The following is a 12,699-nucleotide window of genomic DNA, read 5'->3' on the forward strand; positions in this document are numbered from 1 at the left end:
TCTGCGGTTCTTCAGAAACGGCCACCGGACGCGGGGAACTTGTGTTTTCAGAACCTGATGGAATTACCAGGTGCGGAATTGTTGGGGACGCAGTGAGCGTCTGGTTAAGCGTTGTGATTGGCGGACCTTGCTCGCGGTCGGTTATCGCAGCTCGCAGAAGTGAAGGAAAATCCTTGGATGCCGCCTCCGAGTACGACTGTTTCATCGTGCAAGCGACAGTGGTTGTGGGTCTCCACAGCGGTGGCATGGCCGTGAGCCCTTCCCGTCAAGGGCAGAGACTTCACACCGACCACAAAAGGAAGTGGTGCAGTTCTTATGAAAGTGACCACTGTCACCACATCGACGGCACACACCCGTTGTTTTCCTTTCTATTCACAGGTCACACGGTGGCCAGTGACTTTGAGGTAGTTGTGTACTGGTGACGATGTCTTCATTTCCATGCGGACGTATCGCGTCTCAGTGGTCATGGTTGGGCGCAATCCCATGAGTCCTCTGGGGATATGCAACACCTTTCCGTAAGGGGACAGTGCTTTTGCGAGGACTTCACTGGGAACGCGGCACGGCAGGAACAGGACAGTTACCGGGGTGACTGGAGGTCCTAGGGGTACAATGGCGACGCGCTGTCCTCGGATGGTGAGGTGTGACGCGTCCACAATATGAGCCAAGGCGGCTTCGCTGATCATGGTAACTTCATAATTCCGGCCTCCGAAGTACTGGACATAGTATACTTCTTTGATTCCTAATGTTGAGGACGTCGCGTCAACGACATCTTTAGGACTTGCCCCCTCAGGGACGAAGACATCGCAGGCTAATGCCTTCTTCTGCGGCTAGCTTGCCCTTATGGGCAGCCACCAGCCTAAGGACGCCCTGAAATGTGCTGCTTAGCTCGTAATGCTTAAGAGAATTTTATTGCTGTAGTAACCATACATACACAGAAGACATTCATATATTACATATTTCGTTCTCAAGACATTGCTTATATATTCTAATATACATTCAAATGCACAACAGGAACTGTTTGTACTTGTAAACGGAAAATCTAACGTGCACAAAGAAAGCTATGCGCAGAGATACGTACAGTTCATGAAGAGGAACAAAAACATCATAAAAAAGCGTATGTGATAAGCAAATACTTATACAGTACTAAATGAAAGTTCAGTGAAATCACAAACGTTAGCATGCCTTCTCTGTAATGAAGGCAAGTCATGGACACTTTGTTATTTCTGAGAAGAATACATCGTGTCGACCACCACAGCAGGAGAGCTTCTTCCCCCATAATGAATAACTGCACTGTATTCAGAAAAAAAATTTTAACGATTTCGAGTACTTGGTAATCATCTATGGGAGAGCATGAAGCCGTCCCTTCGGAACTCTGTACTGTTTAGCGATTTCGCTAAAATGTTTAGCGATTTCGAGTACTTCGTACTGAACTAAGGGAGAGCACCGAGCCGTCCCGCTATAATATCTGCCAGTTTTTTAAAAGACAAATCACTGGCAGCGGCGTTGCACCTGTGTTTAGAAAAATTAGTTAACGATTTAGAGTACTAATGATTTGTGGGGTTTAACGTCCCAAAACCACTATATGATTATGAGAGACGCCGTAGTGGAGGGCTCCGGAAGTTTCGACCACCTGGCGTTCTTTAACGTGCACCCAAATCTGAGCACACGGGCCTACAAAATTTCCGCCTCCATCGAAAATGCAGGCGCCACCGCCGGGATTCAAACCGATTTAGAGTACTAGGTACTCTACTATGAGACAGCTGAAAGCCGTCCCTTGCACACCTCAGCGTTTCTAGCAAATGGACTCCAGGAATTCGGCTTCCTTGTTTAGAAAAAGTTTATTTACAGCATGTACAGAACACAAAGGCTTCATACCATTCCAGTAACAGGGCACATATACATCGGCACATCTATATTTCACGACTAACATCACTACGTTACAGTGAAGACATTTGCTCTAATATACATGATTATGTTGGCATACATGTACACAAATATTCAATGTGATATCACGATACAAGGGTATAACGATACAATAGATCCAAATGAAACACAATTCGTAACAAATGAAATCATATATAACAACTCAACGGGCGCTGCTTAGCACCAAGTCGGTCGAAAAATGAGTTGTATCCTTTCGTGTTCCACCTTCACGAAAGGGCACGACCAATGCCGCAGAAACTCTTGCTCCCCGAGGAAGAAAAGCTCTTCGGAGAGGAACGCGAGGATCTCTCGTCTCATTCTCCCCAGTATCGGCCACAAGGCACGCCGGCGGCAATTGGCAGCTACGGCCTCACATCGGTTTCTCCAAAGGCTGAACAGCCCCGCAACTATTAAGAGAGCGGAGAAGCGGCTACGCGGAAATCGGCCGTTGGACACGAAAGTTCGCACACCCTGTCCCCGAAAACCAGTATTAACCGCACGCCAAAAAAAGGCGGGAAACCACACATTCAAACGTCGCATATCGATTGGTCTCTACCATGACGCAGTTGGGGCAAGTGGAAGTGCGAACTACCTGCCATCGCTGCAACCGATCTCGCGTGGGGAGCAAGCCCCAGCCCAACCTCCAGACAAAGTCTCTGAGATGCCCTGGCAACACTGCGGCAGTTATTGGTTTCCAAGCGCGGTTCAATACAGATTGACGATGCTGGGGCACCAAGGGCCGTAGAAGGGCGGCCATTGTGTCCACCACTTTAGAATCGGCCACCTCTATCTCTGGGCACGTAGCTTCCAAACGTCGGTGAAATGCCAGAAGGGCTCGATACAAAGATGGTAATTCAGTTGATTGGGGACCTTTGTTTATTTGGCTATCCGGCAAGAAGACACGTAGTGATGGCCCCAGATGGTAGCGAGCCAGTGTCTGAGCGGGCATGTCATCATTGCTTAGTATTCGCAATAGAGTGCGGAGGCACAATGTAGAAGCCGCGACGGAAACGTCAGGGAATGCAAAACCGCCTTGATTTCGCGGCTGAGCTAACGCTGGACGCGATAACAATTCTGTGCCACCAGACCAAAAAAAAAGAACTGATGCAGCTTTGCACTTTCCTGCAGACGTGGAGCGGTGGTTTAAAAGAATGGCAAAGGTACCAAAATTTTCCTAGGTACACCGTTTGAGTTAAGTATCGGCGTTCCAAGAGAGGGAATTCGAAGTGCCTGGCTGCTTTGATATCATTTAGAAGAGTTTGTACAACGGATGACCAGATGCTATCCTGTATACCAAATACAGTGAAAGTAACTCCGAGTATTGAAATATCAGGAGACCACTGTAAAGGCGACGTGATGTTGATACGACCGCTGGGGTTGCCAATGAAAAAATACTGGCTTTTAGAAAAGTTTAACTTTGCACCGGAGATAATACCAAAATCATGTAATGTATCAAGAGCATGCTGCAGCGACTGTTCATTATGTACATATAGAGTGATATCATCTGCATATGCAGCGACCTTTACTTGTGTGTTACCGGGTAGAGGTAAGCCACGAATCTGCGGGTGATGTTCAACGGCCCTTAAGAAGGGCTCTAATGCAAGGGTAAATAACACTGGGGAGAGGGGACACCCTTGACGGACCCCACGCGTGACTCTAAATGCGTGACTCTCACGGGAATCTAAGTAAAGGGTACTTTCTAAATTAGTGTACATCGCGCTGATAAGGTCAATGAACTTATCCGGGAATCCGTATGCATGTAAAACATTTAGTATGTAGCCATGTTCTATGAAATCAAAAGCTTTCTCTTGATCTAATGAAACCAACAGTCCTTGCGCACATCGGCTAATAGTGTATTCAATGATGTCCCGCGTTAACCACGTATGGGTGTGTATTTCTCGGCCCGGAACAGAACAGACCTGGTGGGGAGCGATTAATGTTGCAAGTAATGGACTGATTCGGCGCACCAAAATGTTAGCCAAGAGCTTGTAATCTACATTGAGCAGGGTAATAGGGCGCCAATCTTCTGGTCGCGTGGACATTGGGTCTTTCTTGAGAACTAGTGTTATACGGCCTTTGTGGAAAGAAGTTGGAAGTGTAATATCTTGGAAACACCTGCGAATGACGCGTGACATTGTTGGACCAATGATAGGCCAGAACTGTACATAAAACTCTGCAGGAAGTCCGTCAGGCCCTGGGGCCGATCCCTTTTTCATTGCGTCTAATGCGCCTTTGATTTCGTCATCGGATGGCGGTGATAGTAGGACGTCATTTGACATGTTGGAATCATGAGGTAAATCTGTTAGCAGAGGATGCGAAGAAACGGATCCTGGGTAACAGACATTAGCACCAGATTTAGCCATTGACTCAAAGTGTTGAGTGAATTCCTGAAAGTCGCGCGTACCCGCAGCAGCTGGGGTGATAGAGTTCAGCGAGTGGGCAGGCGAGCCTGGTGGACAAAGCAGAGCTCTGTGTGCATACCTTAGCACCTCAGGGTGCGCACAGGGTGCACGTCTACAGCGCCAAGCTGCCGCCGAGAGTGAAGAAGCGCGCATAATACGCTGGTACCGTTCAACGAGCTCCTCTTGCCATGCCCGCATTACAGTGGAAGGACTGGGATCTCGATTGGCAATGCGTATCTTCTGGATTAACAATGACGCATCTTTTGCGTACGGGTGCAAAGTCATCTGCCCGACGCACTGCAATGATGCCGCCACTGTTCTTTGAGGCGATCCCAATCAGCTACATCCGCCCCAATGAGCGATGCGCGTAACGCTCGGGATAATTTCTCCGTAGCCTGAGAGTCCTGGAGGACGCGGCAATCGAGACGCCATGGTCTGTGAACCGTTGGCGTCCCCGCTGGCAGGCGGAGAGAGAACATAACCGGCCGATGGTCGCTAATGTATACTGGTGTCGGTGGCAATGACATTACCCCGGTGTCGTGAACGTAGGTAATGAGACTGGGGGATGCATACACGCGATCAATTCGGCTGCTCGACGCTGCTCGACGCCAAGTATAGGCATAATTACTGCCATGTACACTTTGATGAATGTCACTCAATGCCAATTGCTGCACTAGATGTTCGAGTTCTCTGGCATTCCAGTTTGACCGGCCGCGACCCGGACCTCGAACGTCTGCGTGTGAGTCTAAGACACAATTGAAATCCCCTAAAAGTACCACATGCCGGGAATTTAAAAGAAACGCATCAAGAGATTGGAAAAACGCGTTCGAGTTCTCGCGTGCCGCTGGGGCATACACGGCAACAAATCTTATTCTTAACGAGAAAAAGGTGCAGTCGAACGCCAGCACGCGTCCGAAGGCATCGAAGGAAACATGATGATCACGCAAAAGACTTCGGTTAAAAATGATGACTTCAACGCCAGTCGAACGTGTGCTGGCGTACGAAAGAAAACAATCAATATTGAATGCGCACTTGAAAGCTAGTACATCGGAAAGCTTAAAAAATTTTGTTTCTTGCACTAACAGCAAATCACAGTGCACCGAACGCCCAAGAGCCAATACCTCAGGCTGTTTTTGTGGATTGCGTAAACCTTAAACGTTAAGAGTAATTACTTTTCGAGTAATTGCTATGGGGAAAACTAAAGCGAAATATAAGATCACGCAAATACAGGGGTACCTTTAGAAGGCATGGGAGCCGGTGTCTCGCGAGCGGCTCAGTCATTTTTTACGGCCAGGCGATCCACCGGAGGCTCGGGGCTTCCGGGACTACGTTGAAGTCCACAGGGGACTTCTGTCTCCGATGGGGGGCTTCTGAGTCACTAGTAGATATCCGCCGGCGTTTCGTGTTCGGGTTCTATAGCGAAGAATGCACAAAGGCGTCTACACTGTCCTGGCCTATGTCACTTTGGGCTGGTGTCTTCGTAAATTTGTAGGGGCACCTCACTCGTGGTGCTGTTGAAGTCCTCGTAGATGCAGACGTCGTCGCCTTGGGATGTAGTCCCCTCGATGACATCTGAACTTGTGGGCGACTGAGCAGCCACGCGAGGAGCGTCACATAACCACTATATGATTATGAGAGAAGCCGTAGTGGAGGGCTCCGGAAATTTCGACCACCTGGCGTTCTTTAACGTGCACCCAAATCTGAGCACACGGGCCTACAAAATTTCCGCCTCCATCGGAAATGCAGCCGCCACCGCCGGGATTTAAACCGATTTAGAGTACTAGGTACTCTACTATGAGACAGCTGAAAGCCGTCCCTTGCACACCTCAGCGTTTCTAGCAAATGGACTCCAGGAATTCGGCTTCCTCTACTGTCTTCGAACCACTGTCTTAGAACCTTATTCAACCTCAACCTTCGCGCTTTGCTTATGTGATCCTAAAAAGCCTCCGTGCTCGACGTGGTTGAATTCCATAGTTCGGCTACTTGTCAAAATAGCTTCATTTATATCCAGCACAGCAAGTATAACTGCAAACCGCAATTTATCTTCCCGTTTTCTCTTTTAAGCAAACGTCTAAAAAAGTGGCCTCATATGCGAAGTTCTCATGCGCCCCGTGTACCTCTCGCTGGTGACCTGGCACGTTCATGACTGTCTTCGCTGCATGCATATTTTTCTATTTCTTAAAAAAATTGGCAGATCCCACGTACAGTGGGAATCGGTGATATGCGAAGCACGAACGAGAAATGTTGATTTGTCACTTTAAGAACAGCACAACGTTACGATGTGGAGATAAATGATGCCGTACATGACTTCCGTATCATGATTATCATGTTCTGATGTGCCGTTTACATTCGTCATCTGTTCCCATCACGTGATACCAAATTTAGTACATGTGGAGCTAGCGAAACAGCCACGAGCATGCTATGAGCGTGGTATGTTGTCATGTTCTTACATTACACGCGTGTCAAGATTATATGTTTGCACCAGTCATGTATTTCGTCATCCAATGACGTCACATAACACCCGATTTGGTTTATGTGGAGCTAGCAACACGGCCGCGAGCGCATCATGAAGTGCCCAATATACTTCAATGTAGCGTTGACGCGCGCGCATGTTGGGCACAGCGGCGCAACGTTACCAAGATGCGAGAACTCTATACTCTGATGCCAGGCGCGACCAACGTCCGTCGGCGCGGCCCGACGGGAACGGGCGCGCAATGCGACATGCTGCATTTTGCGCCGATGCATTACCCAGACAACACTGCGTCTCCCTCTTCTCGTGACGGAGCGACGCCGAACGCGCTGAAACGCGCATGCGTCAAAACAACGCAGCGCGGCCTGCGCCTGCGTCTGCTAGTATAGGCACTGTTCAGTCGAGTTTTCCAGTCTGACTACAGCGCCAGAAGACAGAGCCTAGCGGATAAAAAAAGAAACCTCGAGACGGCCTCGGTCAAAATGGAACGTGATGCGAGCGTCTCGCACTCTTTATCCGTGTAAGCGGATTGTGCCCGCGATACATTGGGGATGCGAGCACGCGTCTCATTTCTGCGTGTCCCTAACGGTGAATGCCGGAAATTTTGTGACTGGGCAGAGGGAGAAACGCAGCTCCCTGTGGTCTGTGTGCGGTGCCTATATGACAGGACCGGCGCCTGGCGTAGCATCGCCGGCCTGGCGCGACGAGATGAACGCCGCCGAGCACGCGCACCGCGTCTTGTCTAAATGTACTGACGCCTTGACTGTGACATGTATTCATGTGCTCACATGACACGCATCTCATGATTATCATGTTTGCACCAGTCACATACCTTCATCGTCCATTGGCGTCACGCAATACCAAATTTGGCGTATGTAAGGCTACCGAAACGGCTGCGAGTGCATCATGAGCGTGGCATGTAGTCATGTAGTTACGTGGCACGCATGTCATGATTTTCATATTAGGGTCGGTCGCTTGTAGTCGCCATGCAAGAATGCCATACCATACCAATTTTGCAACATGCCATGTGCACGAAACCACCGCAAAAGCTGCAGGACCATGAAATGTAAATTATGACAATCATGACACACATGTCATAATCTTAATGTCATCACTAGTCAAATATGTTCTTCAGTTAGTCATGTTATGCCATACCAAGTTTGGTATCAATACTATGGTCAAAACGGCCAGGAAAGCTAAAAGTCGTAGGCGGCTGGCTGGATGGATGGATGGATGGATGGATGGATGGATGGATGGATGGATGGATGGATGGATGGATGGATGGATGGATGGATGGAAGGACAGACGGACGGACGGACACGCTCAATGTGGCCGAAGTTCGCTAAGCAATGCTTCTCATTTAATATGTTCATGAGCTACACAGACGTGACTAATATCAATTTTTTGTTGTTGTTGCGGTTAGGCATCCTGTGCGGTCACCATGTGTGCATACGAAAGCATAGAAAAAGAAGAAAATAGGAGAAAAAGAACGGCAGGGAGGTTAACTAGCCTGTATGCAGCCGGTTTGCTACCCTGTGCATGGGAGGGGGATGGGGGAGATGAGAGATGGAGAGCAGAGAGGGAAGAGAGATAAACACAGCATATTCGTCAGCACACGAGCGCACAATCAGTCATTGCCCAGTCTTGTCTTTCGCGGTGTGTGACATTGCTGTTACAGCCGCTTGTTCAAGTCCGTGTCGCGTAGGAATTTCAACAGAGCTTTTGTCGCCTTCTGTTGCAATTTCTTCTCTCGGGCACTTGGCAGAATAGTGTCTACAAACATTTGGCTGTTGTCGATGCGCGCAAGAACTGACGCCAGGGACTGTCTCTGGATGTCATACAACGGACAGTCGCACAGGATGTGGTGAAGCGTCTCTTCGCAATGACAGGCATCGCAGAGAGCGTTGTCGGCCATTCCTATGACAAAGGAATAAGATTTCGTAAATGCACTCCTAGACATATAAGCGATGAAGAAGGGGGGCTTCTCTTCGGTCGAGCCAAGTGGGCATGCGGAGAGCCATCAAAGAGGACAGGTGGTGTTGACTATTCGTCTCGTTCCTTGGTGGGCCCCATAGAGAAAACATGACTTCACGCGCAAGTCGTCGAAGATTACTGGCTGCATCGGTCCGCGAAAGTAGTATGGCTTCTTCTCGTGTTCCTTCAAGAGCTGCCCGCACGGCAGTATCGGCATCTTCGTTCCCTATGACGCCGCAGTGACTTGGCAGCCACTGAAACGTCACATGATGCCCTTTCTCGTGTGAAATGTGGAGAAGGCATCCAATTTCGAAAACAAGCTGTTCGTACGGCCCGCCACGCAGTGCAGAGAGCACACATAGTAGAGCAGTCCTTGAGTCACTGAAAATCGACCATTGTTGTGGTGGTTCCCGATTAACCACACAAAGTGCAGTGCGCAAAGCAGCTAGTTCCGCTGCTGTAGATGCCGTGGAGTGGTTCATCCTAAAGCTGATGGTAACACCTCTTGCTGGGAGAACTACTGCACCTGAGGAACACTGGCGGTTCATGGAGCCATCACGGTATATATGTGTACGCTGTCTGAATATTTCTCGTGCAAAAGAAGAAGAGACAGTTGTTTCAGCACGGGCGATGAAAGGTCAGATTTCCTCCGGATCCCTGGTACACTAAGATGCACTGTGGGTTGAATAAGACACCAAGGGGGTATCGATGGTTTAGATACAGAAGTGAAGCCCGAGGGAAGTTTCTCGTTGTACTTCACAATCTTTTTAGCGAACGATGCTTGGCACCTGTCTGAAGGCAACAGTGCAAGGTGATGACAGGTACCACATGCGAAGTGTCTGATGTGCGTTCTCAGGACTTCTAAAGCAATGTAAATTTGTATTAGGCAGTCACCAGCAATTGCAATTGTTGCCTCTGTTGACGTACATCTGGGCAGACCAAGGCACACTCTCAGTGCTTGGGCTTGTACTGCCTGTAGAACACGAACATTTGTCATGCAGGTATCACTAAGCACGGGCGAGCTATATCTCAGCAGTATATCTCAGCTATATTCCAACATTGCGTCTACTGACATCTCCCACCTCTTTCCTGCCAGAAACTTGAACAATTGGGAAATAACAGTCAGGCGCTTCTTCATATAGGCCACATGCGGACTCCAGCAGAGGTCCCTATCAATACTGATGCCCAGAAACCGGTGTGTTCTGGCGTAAGAAATCGGTCGCCCGCAGATTGAGATGACATAAGGGGTCATTGCTTTGCGAGTGAAGGCCACCAGCGCGCATTTTTCTAGTGATATGCTGAGACCTTGCTTTAACAAGTAGTTGGCAATCATAGTTGCTGCTCTTTGAAGCCGGTAACGTATCTGAGGACGTGTGACTGCCAAAGTCGAGACACAGATGTCGTTTGCGTATATTGAGATTTTAATGGTACTTAGCAAGTATTCGGCAAGGCCAATTAGTGCAAGATTGAATATACGTAACCGTAGATATCTATGTCGGTGTCCGTGTACAGGCTTCAGTGATTCTGGAGATCCCTCTCGGCATATTTTTCGAAACCTGACGTCCAATGCTCTACACAAATGACCCGTATGAGAGATGAAGGGAAGACCTCTTTTTAAGTGGCAGCGACGGGTGACATTTGAACGCTCCCCCACGTGATTCCAGCTTTCCTCACTGGCTACGCGGGCGGCCAAATTTCGTTTGCTATATAAGTCCCTAGCTAAGGTAAGGTTGAAAACTTTAATGTCCGATATAAAGAAGCATCACAGGATGCCGTTTACTTGTTTGTTAAGATAGAAAAGTGGCAGGTTCTATCCAAGATGTTTATATTTATTGCGGCAGTCGCAGCTCTCGCAGAAGATTACAGAAATGGGAGAAGGCACAGTTTGCCTCCTGCTTTGTTTCTGAATTATACTGGTACCAGCTTACAGATAAAGGGCTTTCAAAGCGACGTCATTGCGCAGAAATTTCAGCGAGACGGCGTCGTTGGCTGTGAATAAAAAATCATCTTGTGCGTGACAAAAAAAAATGGCAGCATATCCACGGAGTGAATGATGGAGAGTGGGGCGAAGCATTCGTCCGTTCATGCGTCCGTCTGTGTGACCATCCATGCGTCTGTTCGTGCGCCCGTCCCTGCGTTCGTTCATGCATCAGCCCCTGCGTCCGTTCATGCGTCCATTCATGCATATGTCTGTGTGTCCGTTCGTCCATCTATTCAACACTCCAAGTCAGTTGCAAGGTAGTCTTTTGGAGCCGAGGCCAAAGGTGACGGTATTTGGTGTAGGTAGGCCATGTGATGATTGTCACGGGGGAACCGGTGTCTACTTGCATTCGGAGGGCCACGCCATCCCATTCCATGGTGCGATAAATTGGCTGGACAATGTTCGCCGATGCCGCTTGCAAGTTGAGCAGAAATTGTTCGTAGTCGTCATTATCAGACCACTGACTTTCACAGTGGAATACTTTGTTTTGCCGGGACTGGTGCTGCTGGCACACACGGGCTAGGTGCCCTTGCCTCTTACAAGTGAAGCATTTAACAGAACGGAACTTGCATATTTCCGCTGTATGACCACTTTTGCCGCAGCATGGGCACGTCCCTTCGTGCCGCCAGTCTTCCCTGCTCGCCGACTCTCGTAGTGACGGATGCCTAGTTGGTTGGCCTCTGCGCTTCATCGTCATAGCGTGTACATTGTCCGTGTTTTGCGCGCTGGCCATGTGGTCCACGTTTGCCGCTGTCATCTCTGCGGCACGCGCTGCCTCTTCCGCCTCCCTCAGCGTGAGTTCCGCTTTTGCCAACAGCTGCCGACGAACACTAGCGTCGCGCAGGCCGCAAACAATGCGGTCCCTTAGCATCCTGTCGAGGGCGCTACCGAAATTACACCTGCTTGCAATCTTTCGTATTTCCCCGAGAAATTCATTTACCGACTCTCCTGCAAGCTGATTCCTTGTGAAGAACTTGTACGATTCTGCGATTTCGTTGCACGCCGGAGCAAATCGCTCACCCAGGAACTTCACAGCGTCTTCGTATTTCAGGTCCTGTATCTTCGCCGGCGCACATCGTGCAGCCAATAAATCCACTGTCTTTGTGCTCAACGCCGTGACCAAAATTGCCCTGCGTTTCTTCTCGTCCGTGACGTCGTGAACCTCGAAGTATGCTTCCAATCGTAGCCGGTAAGCCTCCCAGTTGTCCGCCTCCTCATCAAAACCCGGTGGGCCCGCGTGCGCAGCCATGGTCGCAGCGCGATCAACGGTTCGACCGCCTCGTCGCCACTGAAGCGTACAGACACGAATGTACAACAGTGAACAACGTTTATTGGGAGCGAGGCTTTTTATAGCCTCTGAAGGGTATGCGCACACAACGTGCGCCGTGGCAGTGACATGTGCAAATGACGATGCATCATTAACGTCTGAAGATCTTTGCTTTCCTCGGCACATAAGTCTCATTAGCTTATGGAAGCTATATTAGTGTGCAATTTTCGCATTGCTGTAAGTTGTTGCATATGATAGATACATCGTGTATAAAAGAGTAGTAGAACGACCCTAATGAATGTCATTGATCGCGTTGGCTATGATGAAGATTTTTTAAGTAAAACCAGTCGAAGACGGGCTGCATGGTTTTTTTACAGACTAGGTATTAAGTGCTTGAAATTTCCTTGCGTCTGCAAAGGTGGCGATAAAGAAAAAAAATCACAGCGTATCCACGGAATGAAGGATGATTGGTGGGGCGAAGCGTTCGTCAGTCCGTCCGTGCTTTCGTCCGCCCATTCGTTCTTGCTTGCGTGCATCCGTGCATCCGTCTGTGTGTGCGTCCATCCCTGTGATCATCGATGCGTCCGTTTGTCCACACGTCCGTCCGTACGTCTATTCGTGCGGCCGTCCCCCTGTCTGTTTATCCATCCATGCGTCCGCCCCCTATGTATGTCTGTCTGTC

General features: G+C 49.1%; 1 protein-coding gene across 1 annotated transcript; it reads right to left on the reverse strand.

The window, feature by feature from the left end:
- Positions 1 to 5,784: 5,784 nt before the first annotated feature.
- Positions 5,785 to 11,999, reverse strand: LOC142802836 (uncharacterized). The gene is made up of 2 exons (XM_075887891.1): positions 11,457 to 11,999; positions 5,785 to 5,913 (listed from the first exon to the last, which is right to left on the reverse strand). The coding sequence occupies exons 1-2, from the start codon at positions 11,997 to 11,999 to the stop codon at positions 5,785 to 5,787; spliced, it is 672 nt and encodes a 223-aa protein (XP_075744006.1).
- Positions 12,000 to 12,699: the final 700 nt, after the last annotated feature.

The sequence above is a fragment of the Rhipicephalus microplus genome, chromosome 3 (assembly GCF_043290135.1).
Source record: "Rhipicephalus microplus isolate Deutch F79 chromosome 3, USDA_Rmic, whole genome shotgun sequence".
NCBI lineage: Eukaryota > Metazoa > Arthropoda > Arachnida > Ixodida > Ixodidae > Rhipicephalus > Rhipicephalus microplus.